This window comes from Ceratotherium simum, chromosome 34 (genome assembly GCF_057802395.1).
Source record: "Ceratotherium simum simum isolate JZ-2026a chromosome 34, ASM5780239v1, whole genome shotgun sequence".
NCBI classification, from domain to species: domain Eukaryota; kingdom Metazoa; phylum Chordata; class Mammalia; order Perissodactyla; family Rhinocerotidae; genus Ceratotherium; species Ceratotherium simum.
In genome coordinates this window covers 5320209-5342451 of record NC_141933.1, presented here as the reverse complement: position 1 = coordinate 5342451, position 22243 = coordinate 5320209, and the positions used below count along the sequence as shown (strand labels likewise).

At 53.8% G+C, this 22243-nt stretch overlaps 1 protein-coding gene across 1 annotated transcript; it reads left to right on the top strand.

Annotated features, from left to right (window-relative positions):
- The first annotated feature begins 9201 nt into the window (after positions 1 to 9201).
- GAL (galanin and GMAP prepropeptide) lies at positions 9202 to 16310 on the top strand. Its single transcript, XM_004441091.2, has 6 exons — positions 9202 to 9344; positions 9638 to 9718; positions 10561 to 10615; positions 14342 to 14428; positions 14569 to 14646; positions 16046 to 16310. Exons 2-6 carry the CDS (start codon positions 9638 to 9640, stop codon positions 16114 to 16116), a joined length of 372 nt encoding a protein of 123 aa, XP_004441148.1. The 5' UTR covers positions 9202 to 9344; the 3' UTR covers positions 16117 to 16310.
- Positions 16311 to 22243: the final 5933 nt, after the last annotated feature.

The following is a 22243-nucleotide window of genomic DNA, read 5'->3' as shown; positions in this document are numbered from 1 at the left end:
GGTTGGTTACCCTAAGCAGGAAGGACGTTCTAGACCAAGGAAACAGCAAGTACAAAATTACGGAGGTGGGTTTGCCTCCCAGAGGGAGCTTGAATCCGTCCACTCTTCCCACCCCGTCTGCCCCCACCCTACAGGGCCAGGACTGGGGGAGGCGGGGGAGGCACTCGCCTCGGGGGCAAGACGTAAGGGGCACCCCGAACTCAGCCAACCAGATAATGCATTACTTAAAAATCAACATAAATATAAATATCCATGATGAACAAAATATCAAAAATGTAAATAAAGTTCCTCAAAAAGTTCAATATAGAATTACTGTAGGACCCAGCAACTCAACTCCTAAGTATACGCCCAAAAGAACTGAAAACAGGTATTTAAACAAAAACTGATACACAAATGTCACGGCAGCAGTGTTCACAACAGCCAAAAGGTGGGAACAACCCCAGCGTCCATCAATTGATGAACAGATAAAAATGTGGTCCATCCATACAATGGAATATTATTCAGCCATAAAAAGGAACGAAGCACTGACACAGGCTACCCTGGTACATTTCAAGGATGACCCTTGAAAACATTATGCTCAGTGAAAGAAGAGTACAGAAGGCCACACATCATGTGATTTCATTTATACGAAATGTCCAGAACAGGCGAATGGAAGCGATTCTCCCTCACAGCCTTCACAAGGAACTGACCCTGCCGGCACCTTGACCTCAGTCTTCCAGCCTTTAGGACTATGAGATGACAGATTTCTGTTGTTGAAGCTGCCTAGTTTGTGGTGCTTCGTTACGGCAGCCCCAGCAAACTAACACAGTCCCTTTCCTCAGATTGGCAAAAATTTTAAGTTTGATAGCACCCAGCCAGGGTTTGGAGCAAAGGGCCCTTCGACTCTGTAAGGGGGCTGTAATGAGCCCAACCTTTCTGGAAGGTAATTTGGTGTTTCTAACAAGAGCTGAAACGCGCACGCCCTGTGTCCCCTGCCCCCACGGCTACGACTCCATCTCCTGATTCTGGAAGATGTCTGCCTGAGGGGGGTTCCTTACATCTTGGACACTGGGAACCGGGTCAGTGTCCACGACCCGGGAAGGTCAGCGGGGTTACGTGCACCCACGCAGCGGGGTAGTGCCCGGCCGTAGAAGGAACGCAGCAGTCTTCAACTGCAAAGACATCTGAGATGCGTAAAACGAAAGCAGGAAGTTGCAGAAAAATAAACATAGCGAAAGTCCATTCTGCTTTTTTGTTAATTGCAGGTATCACCACAGTGAAAACACAGAACCACCTGGAAGAACACACATGTCTATTTGCAGATGTTCCTTCTAGAAGGGTGGGTGGCAGACCTTGTGTTTCTTGTTTTAAAAACTCTTTAAAAAAGTGATATGATTATGGGTGATTTTACACTTTTCTGTCTTTTGCAAATATACCATCTTTGACGATAAGCGTTTAAAGTAAAGTGACTCAATACCGAGACTACAGTGGAAGGCACAGCCAGCGTTCAAAGTGCGGGGTCGGCAAGGGCTTGTCCTTCCAGCATCCCCCGGAGGGTGCAGAATTGCCTGGCCTTGAATCCAGATGGTTCTAGCTAATCGGTCAGTACCACTCAGAGTCCTGTGCCAGCTGACCTGTTTCCCCTCCCCCCTTATACAATTTTTGCAGCAACCCTGTGAGTTGGGAGTTTACAGATGAGAGAACGGAGGCACGGGGAGGGTTGGTGACAGACTCAAAGCCACACAGCTCGTGGAGGCAGAGGTGGGATTTGAACCCCGCCACCCCTGCCTCCTGTCCGGCCCCTGTGTCGGTTTCCTTGGTTCGCTCTAAACATGGAGTAAAGACTGACAGCCACAGTCCTGTCCAGACTCAACTGGGCTCTGGGATGATGAGTGATGGGAGTGTCTCCAGCCCCCCCCCCCAAACCCCGGCGGCAGTGACCTGCCCGAGGAGACCCCCCAGCAGGGACAGTTCCTGCAGGGATGCGGTCGTCAAGACCAGAATGGTGGATGAAGCTGGTACGGGGTGAGCTCTTTGCCAGCCCTGTTTGCCCAGTGATGCACATCAACAGCCATTCACAGCGCCCGGCACCTTCTAAGGGACTGATTCAACTCCTGTCCACCCATGAGCTGGCCACAAGCCGGGCAGACACTGTCACCCTCTGACAGGCTCAGGGCGGCCGCTGGCTCAGGCGGGTGCCCCCACGGTCAGCAAAGCGCCTGGTTCCAGGTTTACAGAGACACGAAGCAATGTGGGGAAAGAGCAGACAAAATGGGGAGAGAAGGACGCAGACACTGAAGAGAAACTCGCAGGATGCCATTTCCACAGAGTTTAAAAGCAGGAGAAGCGAGTCATCGCTGCTAGAAATCCGGCCAAGGTTCCCCAGGGGGTGGGGGTAGGGGGGTGGCAGGCAGTGACCGGAAGGGGCATGGGGCCAGGGGAACCGAGCGTGTCCCGCCTTGACTGGGGGCTGGTCACATTCAGCCAGTTCAACACCCATCTGTGCCCCTTTTTGTATGTGGATTCTTCTTCAACTAAAGGTTTTTTAAATGCTCATGTTCTTGAAGTCCCTTAAAGGCTTCCGGATCCCTGAGAAGCAGGTGGCAACACAGGGAGGCTGCTTTTCTGCATAGCTCAGGCCCCAGGTGGAAATGCCCCCTCTCTGCTGACTCTGTCCCTCCCTTTGCCCCCCACAAAGGGGGCCGCCTGTCCCCTGCTTCTGCCACTCACATCCCACTAGCCAGATGGGCTCCACGGGGCCCTGGAGGTGCTGCCCGGGGGCTGGACTCAGCGCCGGGAAGCAGGTGGGGCTGCCCAGGCCTGCAGCTGAGCCACCAGCTTCCAGCCCCACAACCACAGGGAATCAGCTCTCCCCCTCGTCCAGGCTGAGCCACCCGGAAAACACCCACCCAGCTGCACAAGTCACCCCAGGGCACAGGTGGCTTCCCAGGCTCCCAGTGGGGAGCCGAGCCTCTGACCAGCAGCGACATTTCCCGGGGAAGCTCCTCAGGATGGGGCGGAGGGGGGAGGGTGAGGAGGCGGGAGGGGAGGGGCGGAGGGGGGAGGGTGAGGAGGCGGGAGGGGAGGGGCGGAGGGGGAGGGTGAGGAGGCGGGAGGGAGGGGCGGAGGGGGGAGGGTGAGGAGGCGGGAGGGGAGGGGCGGAGGAGGGGGCAGGGGGAAGGGCAGGGGTGGGAAGACTTCTCTGGCACAGATCCCAGGGCAGGAGTGGGCTGCGGGCGGGGAGTTGGGGGAGAAAAGATGCTGGTGGTGGGTTTAGGGAAGAGGAAGGCTCCACACAGCAGTGAGGCAAGGATGGCTCAAGCCAAAGAGCCCAGGGCTTGTACGACAAGCAAAGCAGGACCATCCAGAACAATGCCCCCACCCCACCCACCCTAGAATATCACTGAGAGTTGAACTTGCCCAGGAGCTGCGTCCGGGATGGATGGGGTGTGGCTTAATGCAAGGGCCTGACAGCCCCAAGACCCTGGTGGAGGGTGTCAGCCGATCAAAAGCACCTTTAAAAGCTGCAGTCTCTGCATTCTTCCAGCGACCCCAGGCCTGTGTCAACCCCATCTCCCTGGGGAGACGACAGCTTCAGAGCTGTTCCGGCAACCTGAGGGGCTCATTCAGTCTCCTGTCTCGATGGCAGGGGGTGGGCACTGTGGGCAGGGTCGTATTCCTGGAACCATTCCCACACTGCGAGGGCCAGCTCCACCGTACACGCATGTAAGATCAGTCAATACGCCCACCATGAACCAGAGACAGCCCCCCATCAAACCCAAACTAAACTCATCCCCAATCCAGCGTCCCCCGAGAGAGCCTAGAAACGCCTGCAGCCTCCCAACACCACTTCGTGTGAGGGTACCCAGGCACCGGGGAAGTGATGTGGAACATTCTGGAATGATCGTGCTTATACCTTACTTCAAGTGTTACCAAAATGTGCAACCATGAAAACAATTGCCTTGGGGCCCTGCCTGAGGCCGAGGCTGCTAACTGCCTAGACCAGCATCCGGTCTTCCCTCCTCTTGCCCCAGGACCCTGACTTCAACGGGGCGCCAGCACCATTCATAACCAAGGACCCCATTTTGCAGCCTCTGGCCAAGATGTTCAAAGAAGTGAGAGGAAGGGTCTCCCCAAAGGCTGCCTAAAGTGGGGAGGGAATCCTCTCACCAAATGTCCCCAAACCTCAAATCCCCCTTCTCCTCGGCCTGCACCCTTAGGAAAAACACCGATTGTTTCTATGGACACAGTGAGCAAATCTTCCCACGTATCCTGAGTCCTTTAACAAAGTCATATTGAAGAACTGATTAGATACACGCAAAACCCCATTCACAGAATTGTATCAACTTCCACTTTAGCCAGATCCTTCCTTATCAAGCTACTATTTTTAGGGAACAATCTGGGATTTTCTTGTGATGACTGTGTTACCAGAGTGCTGTTGGGCGGGAGGGGTTAGCAGCTAGAGACCATGGAAGGGGAGGATCAAGGACAGAGACATTTGCAGGGTCAAATAAGAGCCAATTTTAGATCATCAAGCCATGTCCCCATTTTTTCAGTAGTAATGAGATCGTTGTGGGATCGGTAGGCACTGTCCATTTGTCATGTTCTCTTCCCAGCCTCTCCTTTCTATGAGCCCACGTCACCAATAGCAGCTCCTTACCGGCATTGCAGTGGGGTATCCAGCATCCATTTGTAATCATTAATCCATTCATCAAACATCTGTTGACTATTTCGTGTGAAACACTATGTTAGTTCTTCTAACTACATAGAATAGAAAACTCCCAAGTGACATTGGCTTGAATAAGCGAGAAGTTGATTTCTCTCTGCCATGAGACAAGCCTGGAGGTCGGCAGCCCAGAGACCCAGCTCCCAGGTCTTGCTGTCATCCAAAGTCATTGCTTTGTGGTCCAAAATGGCTGCTCGAGCCCTCACATCCACATTCCAGGCAGCGGGAACGAGGAAGGGAAAAGGACCAAAATGGGGGCCTGCCCAGGGGACCCACTCCACCTGGAACGTGCTGGGCCCTAGCTGGCCATCCTGCTCCCCTGTCAGGTCGGAAGCCCTGAATCCTGTATCTCTTTCTCATCATAATGCAGTGGTTATTTGTATAGTTGTTTTTGTGTGTTTGGGTCTCCGCTGGACTGTAATCCCCACGAGGGCAGGTGCCAGGGGAAGCGGCATCTCTCCCTGGGCCTGCACAGATGGGGTCCAGGGCAGCCTCCGCCGAGCTTTTCTCTGGACCTTTCTCTTTCTGCTGGGCAGACTCAGCTTGGCTCTTCTTGGTGGTGGTGAACAGGGCTTCTGAGGGAAGCTGGGCCAGCTCACGAGGCGGGAGAAAATTACACTTTCTGCTTGATTTCCATTACTCTAATGGTGACCCATTTTGTCTGCCCCACACTGGGCCGTCTTCAAGATGACAGGTTGACAATGACTCCCATCGGGTCATCGCTGGCACACAGAGCCCATTACAACGTGGCTGTGGGTTCCAGCACAGCCTGTGCCGGAGGCCTGCACCTGTCATCTGGGTGTGCTGTCTGCCCTGCTTCGTCTCACGCGTCTGCCGACTCGGGAGGCCACAGCGTGCCTCCGCTGCCTCGCTCCGTCTGCAGCCTGCGTGTGCCACGGTCACCACCGCAGTCTAGCATCGGGACAGAATCCCCTCACCCAGACTTAGGAGAAGCAGCGACGGTGGGTGTCCCCCGAGGTGGTGTCATGGTGAAGGGCTTTAGGAACTTAGAGGGAGCAGCCTTGTTTTGACCACGTGTTTAATTATTCAACGCTGCTTTGTTAAACGGACTCATAAGACACGTGAAGATCGCGTACAGTCTTCCCATGAGACACGTAGAACAAGTGGCCAAGGGCAGGTTTTTGGCTTTGGGCTTTGAATGTTCCTGTTCTCCAACAGCTGCGGCGCCGATGCCCCTCAGGTCGGTGCCCAGCACCCTCGCCGTCTACCTGGCTGCACCTGGGCCCCTGCACGCGCTAGGCTTCTGCTGCCAGGCAGGTTTGGGGGCTCTTAGGATAAACAATTTGACGGCCCCGCCTCAGTGCAGCCCTTGACGAGGGTGGGACGTGCATGCTGTTCGTCTGCGGGGGCTCCCTTCTCCCCCACTTTGAGACCTGAGTGCTGGCTCCAGGGCCAGGACATCTGGACCCTGCCAGCCCGTGGCCGCATTTTCTCTAGGATCTGGGTGGACGTGTGAGCGACTCGCAAGCTGCATCGAGGCGTCTCTATACCTGCTGGCTTTACACGTTTGCGAGAATGAGGGTGACTTAAAGGCAAGACGTCCTTTTAGTCAAGAGGCTCTTACCTGATAGAACACCTTAAAGTTTCTTCTAAAACAAAAAATGAAACAAAAAGAGTTCATCAGCCCAAATGAATGTGGTGGGAAGCTGAGCCAAACAGGCCTCCATTTCCAGCCCGTCTGACGGACGGCCGTGGAGTCTAGTTTTCATTCGTCCCAAAGACCTCAGTTTAGAAGTTCTCCTTCTTCAGACAGACCAAGAGGCTCCTTGACAAAGTCCGCTGAGAGCAGAAGGGTACTCGAGCTCTCGTCTATGGCAAGAGGCACCTCCCACGGAAGACAGGAGAAGGCTGAAATTGGCCAGGATGCCCTGTGCGCCGGCCTGCATTCCTTCTCAGAAGAAAAGCGAGTGTTCTGGAGTGACCGCACGACTCTCCCGTTAAACTAGCGGTTGTGAAGAGGTAGTGGCATTTCTCAGGTAGCCAGGGGCACACGTGGCCCGGCCCCTGCCTGCTCCCCAAGGCCACCTACATCCAAGGACATAGGGCACAAGAGAACGTCACCACCCCTTCTCCGGTGAGTCACAGAAAGCTACCGCCTGCTCTTGTGCCTCTCAGCTGTCCCTTGGCCCCACTGAGCAAGGCTGCCAAGGTGGCAACCCCCCATCTCCCTCTGCCCCCCCTCCCTGGCAGGAACTCGCTCTGGCGTTTCCTGTGGGCTTCGGAAATCAGTCTGTGAGTCCTGGTCAGGCCCCAGCCCCTTACTCTCCTCCCAGCCCTGCTGCCGGAAAAGGGGTGACTGGTGTCAAACTGTGCCCTTGAGAACAGCCCCCCGCCACCCCATCACGGCCAGGAGTCTGTCCCTGAGCCCTCTCACCAAGCCAGGCCTCCCGCCAGCACCTCTCCTCGCCTCCAGTCAACCATGGCGGGCACTCAGCACCCCAGGTTAGGGCCTGCGCCTCCTAACCAGCCAGCGGGCCTTGAGCTGAGTCCTCAAGCGCCCCCGTCTCCTTCCTCATCCATGCAGAGGCAAATGGCTCTCCCTGGGGGTGGCCTGAGCTGTCTGTTCAAAGGTTTATGAGACTAAAATGTGGGACACATGTAGGGTGGCAGCAGCATCATTATCATTTGTCCTGTATCCTGTTCACTGCAGGGTCCCTGGTGATGTCAACCAACCTAATATTCAGCCTGGTGGGTGCAGAGAGGGCTGCAGCCTCCCGGTAAGTAGCTCGGGGCTGGCTGGCACCTGCAGGCAGGGCTGCCTCCACCGCCACTGCTGAGGACTTCAGTGGCCAGAGCTCTCCCACCAGGCGGGAGGAGGGGCTCAGGCAAATTTTCGCCAGCTGGCCTCATCCCTCTTTAGAAGCCTGGAGGTGCCGGGCTGTCTCCTACCACCTGCGGGCCAAAGCAGGAAGAGACTGGGCCGGGTCCCTCACTGTGCTACCCTTGCGCCTGACTCAAGCTCAGGCAGTATTCCCAGAGCAGGCCACTGAGGCCACCTGCCACAGGGCAGGCTCTTCCTGCTTCTCTGCCCACCCACGCACCCCTTGGGCCCCTGGGAGCCTGGGCTGGTCTCTGCTCTGGGCCCCCCAAGTCCCCAAGGGCTCAACCACTACCTGACTCTGCTCAACAGCTCTGTGTCCTGGGGCCGGAGCCAGAGGAGACCATCAGCAGGGACCCCTTCCCAGCCAGTGGAGCCCAGGGATGTAGGGAGGGCCCACAGCTCCCAGGCAGGGTAGTCAATCAGCCCCACAGCCTGACAGCCCAACTGCCCTTTACCCCTCTCTTTTAGCAAAACAGGACAGGGGTCTGGGCACCCGGGGCCACTGGGCACCGGGAGGCCAGGAAGCTGGGCAGCAACACAGGCTTTGGCCTCCTGCCCTCCCCACACTGATGGCGCCAGGCTGAACCCGCACTCCAGCCTTGGCACAAGCACAAGTGTGCAGGAGAGCAGGACTCGCAGCGCCCACCGCCCCCTGGTGCCCCAGGCCCAGCCAGAGGGGCCTCGCTTGGACTGAGGGGTCGGCCCCACACCGCCTTCCCAGGTCTCTGCCTTCGCGGCAGGGGAAGGCTGTGTTGGGGTGGGGGCCTCACTAGGCCCCTGGACCCAGGGCCGACTCTCTGCCGCAGCAATGACCTGGGCCGCAGGGTGCGGAGGGCTCTCTACCGCGGGTTGAGGAGCTCTCTGCGTGGGCTGACGGGGGCTCTCCCGCAGGGTTTGGCGTCTCTCCATTCAGAGTGATGGGGGCTCTCCCGCAGGGTTTGGGGTGTCTCCATTCAGGGTGATGCGGGCTCTCCTGCAAGGTTTGGGGTCGCTCCATTCAGAGTGATGGGGGCTCTCCCGCAGGGTTTGGGGTGTCTCCATTCAGGGTGATGGGGGCTCTCCCGCAGGGTTTGGGGTGTCTCCATTCAGGGTGATGCGGGCTCTCCTGCAAGGTTTGGGGTCGCTCCATTCAGAGTGATGGGGGCTCTCCCGCAGGGTTTGGGGTGTCTCCATTCAGGGTGATGGGGGCTCTCCCGCAGGGTTTGGGGTGTCTCCATTCAGGGTGATGGGGGCTCTCCCGCAGGGTTTGGGGTGTCTCCATTCAGGGTGATGGGGGCTCTCCCGCAGGGTTTGGGGTGTCTCCATTCAGGGTGATGGGGGCTCTCCCGCAGGGTTTGGGGTGTCTCCATTCAGGGTGATGGGGGCTCTCCCGCAGGGTTTGGGGTGTCTCCATTCAGGGTGATGGGGGCTCTCCCGCAGGGTTAGGGAGTCTCTCCGCCGTCCCCGCCGCCCCCACCCGTAATACACGACCACATGGCGGCCCTCCCTCCCGCCGGCGCTCGGAGCCCCTAGGGAACCGGGTTAGGTCACTCCTCCCCTCGGGCCCCACGAGCGCGCGGGGGGCGGGAACTGAGCGCGTGACGCGGCCGCATAAGAGCGGCGGCGGCGGCTCAGGGCGCGGACACGTCGAGGGAGCCCGGCCGCCCGCTTCCCGCCCCCCGTCCCCGAGGCCACGCCATGCGGTGAGCGCCCCCGGCCGGCCAGACCCCACCCTACCGACGCCCGGACCTGCCGACACCTCCGGGACCCGCCGACACCCCGAGACTCGCCGACACCCCGGACGCGCTGCCGCTCAAGGTACCGCGCGCCCTCGGGACTGGGGGCGGGGGCAGCTGGAGGCGGCCCCGTTTCTCCGCGTTCCCCCCTCCAGAGCACCCGCCTGCGGGTGGACGATCCCGGGGCGGCGTGCCGCCTCTGTCCCCTTGTCCCCTTGCCAGGGCACCAGCCGCCGGGGGCCTCGCAAACCGCTCAGTCCTGGTCACCCCGCTCCTGGCCGCCCTCCCGCCCCGCGGGTCCGAGCCTCCGCCCCACGTGCGCGGGCACCCCCCACTCCCGGGACTGAGGCCGCCCCCCGACGCCCTCCCTTGCAGATGCCCAGAGGCTGCGCCTTCCTGCTCGCCTCCCTGCTCCTCGCCGCGACCCTTTCAGCCACCCTGGGGCTCGGGTCACCGGTAAGTGCAGCGCGGGGACAAACGTCCCCAAGCCGTGTCCCCTCTCCGCGAAGGGGGTCATCTGCATCAGAACCATACTCAGGAGGGTGGGCGCCTTGTGCCAGGAGCAGAAACAAACAACAGCTCTGCCCGCGCCGAGGGTGGGGGCCTGGGAAGGCTCTGGCCAGGGAAGGGGGTCCGGCCAGCCGGGCTCCAAAAGGCAGGGCTGAGGGCGGGGTTTCTGCCGAGATGCTCCCCGACTCTCCTGGCATGGCGCCTCTCCCGCTACATAAACAGCCCCCGGGTATAAACCGGTAGTCTGGACACTGCAGTACTGTAGGTTAGCGCCTTAGACGAGTTCGAAGCCAATCCTGTTTCATTCGTTCAGCAGAGGATCAGTTACAGCGTGTGGGAGCCAGTGTTATCAACACACTCCCCAGCATCACTTAAAAGCAGGTGGGTGCACAGTGAGTCTGTGGCTTATGGCTCTAAAGCGAATTATTTGGTGAAGCAAGTAGGCCTATTTTCATGTCAAATATAGCTTATTTGGGGGCAAATCTGAAATTTCTTGCAGCTTCCAAAAGTACATGCATTATTCCAATTCTACATTCTGCCTGGAAAGCCTGGTGAGTTTCACCAAATGCTCGCTCTTGCTTTAACAGTGTGCACACTTGGCTGATTATGGGAACACGTAATAAAGTGTATTTGGAATTTAAATTCTGTGATTATTTGAAGTATCAGTAACTTCACAGGGTACCATGGTGGGTTCTGCAAAGAGAGACTGCCTTTGGGGCTCCTTTGAGCCAACGCAGCCTGTTCCAGGACGGATCTTGGCCATGTGACCCCCTTTTCTCCCATTTAAGGTGAAGGAAAAGAGAGGCTGGACCCTGAACAGCGCTGGCTACCTTCTTGGTCCACGTAAGTGACGCAGCATGCATGGCCTCTCCACAGGGAACCTGCTCTTCTCATGCTGACTGCAGCCGTTTGTGTTAATCCTGCTCTTTCTGTAATACGTGTAGCCAGCCATCATTCTGGTACATTGATACTCCAGGTTTAGTCAGATAACAGGAAACGGGGGCCGTTAGAGGCAGGATGGGTTTCCAGGCAGGTTAACCATCAGTTGATGAAAACATTTGCCATGTCCCTGGGTGGCACCTCTTCCCATTCCCTGAGAGGCAGCCCAGACCTGTAGCATCCTCCTCCTCCACCTTTACTCTGCTCCCCTCACTCGCAGATGGGCTAAATCCTATCCCCGCCAGCCTTGAGGCACCTGGCTCTGTCTTGAACCCCGACCCGGCCTGCGGCTGGCAGACCCTCGACACCCTCTCCTGCCTCCCCACCAGGCTTCCCCTTTTTGCCTCCATTCCTCAGGGCTGCACCCCCCGCCCCCCAGAAAGCTCTCCTGGGGTCGGCTGCAGTCTCGCCAGGCTCGACTCCTCTGCACGTTTGACCCGGGCACTATTCCTTCCCAGAAGCCTCTCCTTCCTCTGGCTCTCCTGCCCTGCACCTCCGTGGGATTCCCAGCCCCAGCTGTGCTCAGGCTTCCCCGGGTTATAGTCCTTGAAGGCAGACATTCCTCGGGGCTCTGTTCTGGGCTCTCCCTCTCCCAGGTCCCTCTGTGCCTCCCCAAACTCCCATCTACTCCTGAGCTCCACAAAGCACCGGAAGTCCACTGCACCCAAGCCCCATCCCCGTCTCTGGTTTCTCCGAGCCCTGGATGGGAACTGCAAAATGACCTGAGGATAGCCAAAACGAGCTCACCCCAAACTAAATGTAGACCATTCTCTTCCTGCTCCAAACCTGTTCCCTCCCCAGCCCACAGTCATCACTGGGATCCCTCTCAGTGCTGCTCTCTGAGGACAGAGAATGTCAGGCATCCCTGTGGCTTTAGCAGGGACAGAGCAGGACTTTGAATATTACTGAATGATTAAGATGCCTCTGGGAGGAGAGGAGTGGAGAGAAGGAAGCCGGGCAAATTAACTAGTCAACCTGAGGACATGGTTCGTGGGGTCAGGTGACTTAAGCAGGTGAAGGTCTCACTGGGTGTGACTGAGCCTCGTGCAGGGCTGGTGGGCAGGGGCTTCCACCTGACCCCACAGGAGAGGCGGGAGGTGCCCACGCCCCTTGCCTTGGGCGCTGTGTGGAAATGGATCAGCTGATCTGAGTCCTAATGTTTCCAGAAGGGGCCAGGGGCCACAGGCTCCACCGCAGTCTGCCTCATTAGCACTTTCTCTGCGCTGAAAGCTCAAGTCTGGGCAAGATGTGGGATGGGAGGACACTTGGCAATGTGCAGTAGTCGGTCAGGGTTTCAGGCCGTGCTGTGCTTTGGCTCTGCTCAATGTATCTACCAGATAAAACCTGTAGACAGTGGGTGGTGGTGTGTGTGTGTGCTTGTGTGTGCATATAACGCAAGTGTGTGGGGTTTGGCCTGCAGCCATCTATACCCAGATTTTGCCATCCTGTAGGTGGACTAATACTTGGTGTCTTGTCTTTAATTTGACATTGTCTGGACACAGTATGAGTAGTTTTATTACACTCATCACGCAGAGAATCCAATGACTCAAGAGTTGGGAATTTCAGACACCCCCTAGTTTGATGGCTGCCTTGGCACACAAGCACACCAAGTCCAGAGCACAGTGATTTGCTCACTGCTGTGGAATTCCTAAGCAGGAGCAGGAGGCAACAGTGTGCACAGACAGGCCGTGCCTCTAGGTGACCAAGCCCCGAAGGGGACAGCTCTGGGACCCTGCAGGCTGCACGTGTTGATGCCTCCCCTTGCCGCCCTCCCTGCCCCCGCCCCTGCTTTCTGCATGCCCTCTGTCTGCAGTGGCACCTCCAGATCTTCATGATCCCAAAGGAGGGGCCGGCGGGAGACTGTTCACTTCCCCCTCCAATCTCTTACCTACCTGTGGCTTTCCAGTTTGTAGGCATGGTTGGCTTCGGGACAGCCATCAACCTTAAAAAGCATCTCCCCTATTTATTTACTGCCTTCTGCCACCAGGAAAGGAGGCCGACAACATACAGCTCATATCCCCATCCCACCAGAGTAACTGGGAGGAATGGTGCCCATTTAAACTACTGTGGGGAGCTATCTTAGCTCTTAATCCCAAAGTTTAAATACAGACTTTCTCCTACTGCAGACAGTTGTTGATCCAATCACCTGGAGGGTCGTCCAGAGCCGGGCTTTGAGAAACACAGGCAGAGATATGATAAAAACTGGGCGAGGCCACAGGCAGGATCTACAGGCAGGCCTTTGCTCTCAGGTCAAAAGCAATGGCAGGTCCCCGAGTGGTCTTTTCACTGAAAGTGGAGTGGCCTTGCCTGCAGGAGGGATGGACTGGCTCAAAGGGGCACGTTTTCCTGAACTCTCGGCAACCCTGAGTTCTGTCGCTCAGAAAGCGTCTTGTCTCTGCGTGCTTCTGGCACAAAAGAAAGGAGGGACTCTTCCACAAAAACATTTATCTGTGTGACTTTGGAATATTGAAAATATACTTATCAAGAAGATTTTGAAGCCTGAGGTAGGAAACAAACTCTTTTTCACTATCAAGTTTCTCTCTCTCTCAAGCTGGCTCACCAGGAGCTGTCCATCTAGACTAGCTGTTTGCCCACGTACTTTACAGCTTAACAGGACGCCCGTGACATCTGTTGTCAGCGTAGACAATGGCAGCATAAAGATCATGCTGCAGCAGCTGCTGCTGAAGACAGTCTGAGTCTCACGACACTCAAGGGCGCATCACACGGGTCAGGTTACTTATCATCCCTCTAAATTTAGTGCTAAGAATTCTGTCTCTGGAAAAAGGAATTAATTTTCTTTTGTCTCTCCTTGCAGATGACACAACCCACCAGGCTAAGTAGCCAGAAACCCTGAGCATCCTCACCCTCCTTGTCTCCTTCTCCTAAACGGCCTCCAAATCTAACCTCTCTCTTCATTCCAGGCCACTTGGTTCAGAGCCCTCATTCTTTCTTTCCAGTAGTTTCTTAAGGGATCTCTCTGCTTGCAGTCACGATTCACACCACACAACATGCACGCACACACACACAACACGCTCAGAGTCACTCAAGCTCCCTCCTACCCTCCTTCCCTCTTCTCCTCCTTCTCCTCTCTGTCTGTCTGTCTGTCTCTGTCTCTGTCTCTCCCATCTCCCACACAGCTGCCAGAGTGATCTTTGAAAACTAAAAATATGATCACATCAGAACTTAACATTCTTCGGTGCCCCCCTTGTTTTCAAGGACCTAGGACCCCAGCCCCTGTTGTTGGCCTGGGGGGCACCCAGCTCGGTCGCCAGCACCTCTGGGACCCTCCTTGGCGCTCCCACCCCCACCTGCTGCACCAGGCCTGCGCTCCCCGGGGCCTGTCCGGCCCTGCTGGAGCCATATGCTTTCCCTTCTATCCCCGTTGACGGGCCGGCTCCCTCCTGCTCCTAGAGCCCCAGCATTGGTGTGAGAACTGAGCCTGGAGCCTGGTAGAGGTCCTTACCGCAGGTTCCACGGAGAACGAACTCCATGGTTCTACAGTGTGGCTGTGTTTTTACAGTCCGGTGTGTGTGCGTTTGGGTTAGAAGCAGCCGTGTGCCCTTCTGTGGGAGAGAGGAGGGTATGATTATAGTAACACGTTCACTGCTGTCCTCTGTGATTTGCAAACAGATGCCATCGACAACCACAGGTCATTTCATGACAAGCATGGCCTCGCTGGCAAGCGGGAACTCCAGCCTGAAGACGACTCGAGGCCAGGTGAGGGGGCTTTAATCCCAGGGCTCCGAGTCCTTCACTCTCGTTACCTCCCAGGGTGGTGCCCAGGTCTCCGTAAACGGTGATGTAAGACACAGGCTCGTTGGGGTAGGTTGTAAGCACCGATCCTTTCTGGTTTCTAGGAAGCCATGACAGGCCACTGCCTGAGAACGATGTTGTGCGCACGATAATCGACTTTCTGACTTTCTTGCATCTCAAAGGTATGTGAAATATTACTGGTTTAAATTTCCACTCTTAGAGCCCTGGGCACATGAAAAGCCGGTCAAGAAAGGGTTGCATAGACTTCTACTGGGAAGTAACTGTCATCCACCTATGCGCCTCCCGGCATGGCAGCTGGTTGGGATTACAAGGCACAGGGACTACAACTGGTTACAGAGGGGCCGGGATTGCTGCTGTCCCGACACTGTCCTGGAAAGGGTCATCAGACCAACACTGTTACCAGGGAGAGGGAGGGCCTCGGTTCAGTTCCCTCTGCTGGACCCACGTTCATGGCATGGTAACAACTGCTGTACCTTTTATGGCTACAGGATAGTACAAGCCAGGCTCTTTATAGGCATCTTATAGGCATATCTGGTAAGCATGGTAAATTAATAGGAGCCCGTGTTTCAGATTGTGATTTTTCTTTATGGCAGCCTTCCTGCAGGGCAGGCTGCATTTAAATCAAATGGTTCTCCATCCTGGTGTCTAGTAACTTCCGAGGATACTATAGCTGACGAGGCCCTCCCGGTGGACCCATTTCAGCCCTAGAACTTCCATCCCTCATTAACCCTGGCATTTCCATCCTGCATATGCTTGTCATTCATTCAACAGTGGAGTCTGGCCTTAATCAGATAATCACACAGGTTGAAACTGCTCCTGTCGAAGGTGCTCTGCAAGTCAGCCACAGGGGGTAGGCTGGGGACACAGGGGAGATGGCTGCTTTGATGCTCTCAGGCTTTGCACTTCACAACTTTGTTGGGAGTTTGGAAGAGGCTAATTCTTTGGCTCTGTTTTGCCCTGTTTGCTCTCTGGCCCCACTCCCTTGGTTGAAGGACTTCGGGTGGGCGTGGGGAGGGGGATAGAAGCAGAGGGAGGAGACTTAAGGCCTATTGCTTATTCCTCAGAACCATCCACGGGCAGGGAGATGGTGGGAGGACGACTTGGAAACGATTGTGTTCGTTAGAAATCTCAAAACCAAGTAACCAAGTTCCTCTATTTGAGCCCCATGGAGGCTTTGGGGAAATCTCTGCCACAGTCTGCTGGTGACTTTTCCAGCAAGGGGCAGACTGACTCTCTCAGGGTCTCTTTGTGTTTTAGTTTGTTTCGTTATGTTTTGAATTTTGTAACATGGAACTTGTTTCATTAGGAGATAATTTTTATTAAACAGGAATTACACCTCTTTAAAGCATGAATTTAAAAGTCTGACAGTTTCAATTGCAACTAAGTATGAGTTAAAGCATTAAAAGGGGAGAAATATGAACTGTGCCTGATTTTAGATTTGATCTGAGACTCTCGACAGAGAATGACCATAGTCACTCTGTGCTGTGTGTCGCGAGCTGTGATGCTCCCTCGTGCAGACCTTTGGGGCTTACTGCCTAAACGTGGTTCTTCTCTTTGCAGAGGCCGGGGCCCTGCAGCGCCTGCCCGCTCTCCCACCGGCCATTTCCTCAGAAGACACGGAGCAGTCCTGAGGAAGCTGGCGGGCATGAGAGTCTGCATGTTGTCATTTAAAGTCAAACTTGAAGATGATGGCTAATCTGTGCCATCTGACACAGGGAAACCATTCCTATCCTCTCTGCTCGCATGTTGTGTTGTTATCATGTAAGATGTTTTTCCTTTGGTCATTATTTGATTTTGAGTGGCAAAATAAAAAATAGCAACTGCTTTTGATTGTCATTTTCTTCCTTGCTGTCTTGTCACCACTGCCACCATGTGTTTTACAAGATAAAGCTTGATTATAATCGTGTGTATTAGATAAAAGTTTTAAACCAAAATTCTACCATCACGAGCGTCTCCAAGACACCTTCTCTTGTCATTGCATGGCAGGGGACATAAGTTATCTTTTTTTTTTTCTGAGGAAGATCAGCCCTGAGCTAACATCCATGCTAACCCTCCTCTTTTTGCTGAGGAAGACTGGCTCTGAGCTAACATCTATTGCCAGGCCTCCTCCTTTTTTTTCCCCAAAGCCCCAGTAGATAGTTGTATGTCATAGTTGCACATCCTTCTAGTCGCTGTATGTGGGATGCGGCCTCAGCGTGGCCGGAGAAGCGGTGCGTCGCTGCGCGCCCGGGACCCGAACCCGGGCCGCCAGTAGTGGAGCGCGCGCACTTAACCGCTAAGCCACCGGGCTGGCCCGACATAAGTGATCTTGATATTAAGCTGAGTCAAACATAATTACAGTCGTGCACCACATAACAATGTTTTGGTCAACAACAGACCTCATATACAACAGTGGTCCTGTAAGATTAGCACCAGGTAGCCTAGGTGTGTAGTAGGCTCTACCATCTAGGTGTGTGTAAGTTCACACAATGACAAAATCGCCTAACAACGCATGTCTCAGAACGCATCCCTGTCGTTAGGTGGCGCTGACTGTAGGAAGGTAAGTCTGTTATGGAGACAAACAGAAACACAGCCCCTGCCCCAGGGAGCCGATTCTTAGGGAGATGGGAACAAAAAGTCTACAGCAACCCTGAACATAATAGATGAGGGAACCGTTTGGTGCCTGTGAAGGTGACCAATGCTAAGGAGAAAAGAAGTCGCCAGCAGGTGGGGGCCAGGAGTGGGGGGAGTGACAGGTGTAGCACTAAGAGTTGTGTGGCCGGGGTAGAGAGGCCAGTGTCATAAAACTCTCAACTACTTGATAATCAAGAGGTGAGTGCTGCATTAATGCTGCATGAAAGGCAGCGTGTGGGAACAGCACTGCTAAAGGGCCGAGATGGCTGGGTCTTCGAGCAGAAATTAAAAGATACCAGAAGACCCACAAAGAAAACAGGTGAGGATGAAAAGCCTCTCAGTCAAGTTACATGATGACACGAGGCTTTTTAGTATCTAGCAGAGCAGATCTGAGGTGGAAGCGGGACACATCCTTCCAGGATTTCTGCCCCCAGCAGCGGCTCTCACCTCTGGCAGCACATTAGCATCATCTGGGGGCCCAGGTGGCCCACAGACCACTGCAGTCAGAGTCGGGGGGCACCGTGTTTTTAATGCTCCCCCAGGTGATTGCAGTATGCGCCAAGTGTGAGAACCGCTGCCTACACACCTGCTTCCAGGAAGGAGCGGACTCTGGTAGGGACCCGAGCCCTTGTCCCTCTGCCCGCTCCCTCCGTGACACTCCTGAAGCTTTCCCTCCTTCACGGCCGCTCCCCAGACTCGGCGCTGGGCCCTGAGGGTCCTGCCGCTTTCGTGTGGTTCCAGGACTCCATCTGGCTCTTCCCTCCTCTGCACGCGCCACGCTCAGACCCAGGATGCGCATTCCCAGCTCGGCGCAGTAACACCATCCGCCCGTCCTCTAGACACCGGCCCATCCTCCCTCCCTGTCCCTCGCCATCCTCATTTCTCCTCTGTCACATCTCTTTAATTCTCTCAGACTTGGGCGGGCACCAGGAACCCTGGAGGCCTTGTCAGACACGGGTCCCCAGGCCCCTCCCCAGAGTGTCTGATTCAGGAGGGTAGGGGCCAGAATCCACACTCCTAGCAAGCACCCTGGGATGCTACTGCTGCTTCTGCTGCTGCTGCTGCTGGTCAGAGACCACGCCTCACCTCCTCGCTCCAGCCCCACAGCCTGCAGCCTTCCTGCCGTGTCTCCCTCTCGCCTTGCCCGCTTCCATCCGTGGACACTGCTGTCCCCACCCCAGCCTGCCCTGCTAGCCTCCTCACGCTCTGAGCTCCAGACCACCACCAACTGCAGCTCCTGGCCCAGCCTCACTCACTCTAGGCCTTTGCACACGTCCCTTCCAATGCTTGGTCAACTCCTACAGATCCCACAGGATCCTGCTCTGGTGTCTCCTTCTCAAGGACCCCTTCCTGCTGGGGCTGTGTGCACGCCCAGTGTGTGCCGTGCTCCCCCAATCAGAATGCTTGTCACTCGAATTCTGTTTGCTGATTTGTCCCTCCTCAGGACTCTGTAACTCCCTGAAGAAACAAACTGTGTTTGAAGGAACAGAGAAAAGATTGTGCCAACCTCTGGGTTCCTAGCACGGCACCGGGCACGCAGTAGAACCTTATGACATGCGTTTCAGGAGTAGCAGTGCAAACTGCCAGGGCAGCCCAGCCTCTGTGCAGATGTGCAGGCCCCAGAACGGCACAGTGTCTTACCCACACAGTCATTCACCAAACCTTTCCTTCCTTTTAGGAATACATGGAGTCGGGGAGGTGGTGGCCGCTGGAAGGTGAGGGAAGAGAAATGAGGGACAGGGAGCAGTTGTGGTGCCATTTGCTGGCCCAGAAAGTGATGGCCCACAAGGTGACAATTCTCAGAGGCATTCTACAGAAGATCCTTCTTTACTTCCCATACAGAACATGGGTGGAGCTGGCTACAGCCATACCAGATAAATCAGTTGCCAACAATGGCAGTATTTTCAAGGAAAAGAGTTCACCAGCCACTGGAGAAAGCGAAGAATTTCAGACAGTTCTGAGAACCATCCAGGTGGCTAGTGGAGAGGTGGAGAAAGGAGAATGTTTTTGGAGAATTCACCTTGGAGGGGATGGCTGTCTCCATTCCATCAATGAGCAGTCATAAAAGCTGATCAATGTCAAAATTCCTCTACTTCTAAAATCTAGGACCAAGGACAGGGGAGAGCCCCCGTCCCCTTGTCTGCCCAGAGGACGCCGCGTCATCACACTTGGCGCCTTTGAGGCATGTGAGTGGGCGGACCAGTCTGAGGAAGAGAGAGCCTGCTCTCAGGTGGCCCCTCGAGGAAGGAGGAGAAACTGATGTTTAGGAAGAGAGGTATTGGGAAGCGACGGAAGGTCCTAGTGCAGGAGTGGTGGTCTTAGAAAGACGTAAGAGATCATAGCTGATGACTTTCTAACATGCAGCCCATCAACTTCTGTTTTCAATACACTGCAAAAAAAACAGATTCTAGTGGTCCATTTTAATGTGGGGGTTTACCCTATTTTATCCATGATGAAAACTAAGTGGGCCCCAGAAAGCAGAAAACTTGACAACCTCTGATCCAACTTAAAAAAAGAATGTTTGGAGCCAGCCCTGATGGCCTAGTGGTTAAAGTTCAGCGCTCTTACCTCCTTGGCAACCCAGGTTCATTTCCTGGTCGCGGAACCACACCATCCGTCAGTGGCCAGGCTGTGGTGGCGGCTCACATAGAAGAACTAGAAGGACTTACGACTAGGATATACAACCATGCACTGGGGCTTTGGGGAGGAAAAAAAAAAAAGAGGGAGATTGGCAACAGATGCTAGCTCAGGGTGAATCTTTCCCTGCAAAAATAAAAAATTTAAAAATTAAAAAAAAAAGAATGCTGACTTCCACTTTCAGGAAGATGGAGTAGACGTACTTTTCTCTCATCCTCTTGCTAAATACAATGAAAAGCCCTGGACATTCCATATCAAACAAACATAAGGAGATTCTGAAAGGTCGAGAAGAAGGCCCACCGGCTAGGGACCTCAGGACCCAAGGAATGACACAGTGGTGAGTTCCTGTTTTTTTTTCTTTTTGTCTTCTCAACAAAGAAGTCGAGTCCCTTCAAACTGATATACAGGCTTAACACAATTCCTATCAAGGAAGAGGATCAAAAGGCAAGCTAAGGACCGGGAGAAAAATATTTGCAAACTACACGTGCTGTAGAGGAGTGTTATCTAAAACATATAAAGACCTCCCCAAATTCTACAATAATAAAAAAAAACTCCAATTAAAAATGGGCAGAATTGGGCCAGTCCCAGTGGCCTAGTGGTTAAGTTTGGTGTGCACCACTTCAGCGTCTTGGGTGCAGTTCCCAGGTGTGGACCTACAATACTCATCTGTCAGTGGCCATGCTGTGGCAGTGGCTCACATACAAAAAGAGGAAGGCTGGCACAGATGTTAGCTCAGGGCGAATCTTCCTCAGCAAATTAAATAAATAAATAAATAAATAAATAAATAGAAATGGGCAAAATACATGAACAGACATTTCACTGAAGAGGATACAGAGATGGAAAATAAGCACATGAAAAGAGGTTCACCATCATTAGTCACTAGGGAAATGCAAATTGAAACCACAATGAGGTATCACTGAACACCTATCAGAATGGCTAAAACAAAAAATAGTGACAACACCAAATGCTGGCAAGGTTGCAGAGAAAGAAGATCACTCATACCTTGCTGGTGAGAATGTAAAATGGGAAAGCTACTCTGGAAAACAACTTGGCAATTTCCTTAAAAATTAAACACGGAGGGCCGGCCCAGTGGCATAGTGGTTAAGTTTGCGTGCTCCACTTCAGCGGCCCGGGCTTCGCAGGTTCCAATCCTGGGGATGGACCCACCCACAGCTCCTTAAGCCATGCTGTGGTGGCGTCCCACATACAAAATAGAGGAGGATGGGCACATACGTGAGCTCAGGGCCAATCTTCCTCAAGCAAAAAGAGGAAGATCGGCAATGGACGTTAGCTCAGGGCCGATCTTCCTCACCAAAAAAAATTAAACATGTAACTACCATACAACTCAGCAATTGCAGTCCTGGGCATTTATCCCAGGCAAATGAAAACTTACCTTTACCCAAGAATCTGCAGACAAATGTTCAGAGTAGCCTTATTCATAATAGACAAAAACAGGAAATGGTCCAGACATCCTTCAATGGGTGAATGGTTAAACTGGTCCATCCATACCATGTACCTACTACTCAGCAATAAAGACTAACAGGCTATTGAGACACACAACAATCTGGATGAATCTCCAGAGAATTCTTCTGAGTGAAAAAAATCCTAAAATTTTACAAACTGCATGACTCCATTTATATAGCATTCTTGAAATGACAAAAGTATAGAAAGGGAGAACAGATTAGTGGCTGCCAAGGGTCAGGGAGCGGGTGGTAAAAGGGGGGAAATGGGTGTGACTATAAAAAGATGACTTGAGGGGCTGGCCTGGTGGTGTAGTGGTTAAGTTCACGTGCTCTGCTTCAGCGGCCCGGGGTTCACAGGTTCAGATCCCAGGCACGGACCTACACGCCGCTTATCAAGCCATGCTGTGGCAGGCATCCCACATATAAAGTAGAGGAAGATGGGCACGGATGTTAGCCCAGGGCCAGTCTTCCTCAGCAAAAAGAGGAAGATTGGCAACAGATGTTAGCTCAGGGCTAATCTTCCTTACAAAAAAAAAATGACTTGAGGTATCCTTGAGGTGACAGAAATCTCGATTGTGTCAATGTTAATATCCTGGCTGTGATATTGTACTAAAGTTTTGCAAGATGTTGCCATTAGGGGAAACTGGGTAAAAGGGTACACAGCATCTCTCTGTATTATTTCTTACAACTGCATGTGAATCTACAATTATCTCAAAATGAAAAGTTTAATTTTTTAAAAAGCTATTAAAAATATTTTTTAGGGCTCTGATATGTTCATTGGTGAATTCTACCAAATATTTAAGAAAAAATTTATTCCAATTCTCTACAATCTCTTCCAGAAGGTAGAAGCAGAGGGAATACTTCCTAACTCATTCTATGAGGCCAGCATTACCCTAAGACCAAAACCAGACAAAGACATTACATAAAAACCACAGACCAATATCTCTCACGAACATAGATGCAAAAACCCACAATAAAATATTAGCAAATCGAATCCAACAGTGTATAAAAAGAATTATATGCCACAATTAAGTAGGATTTATCC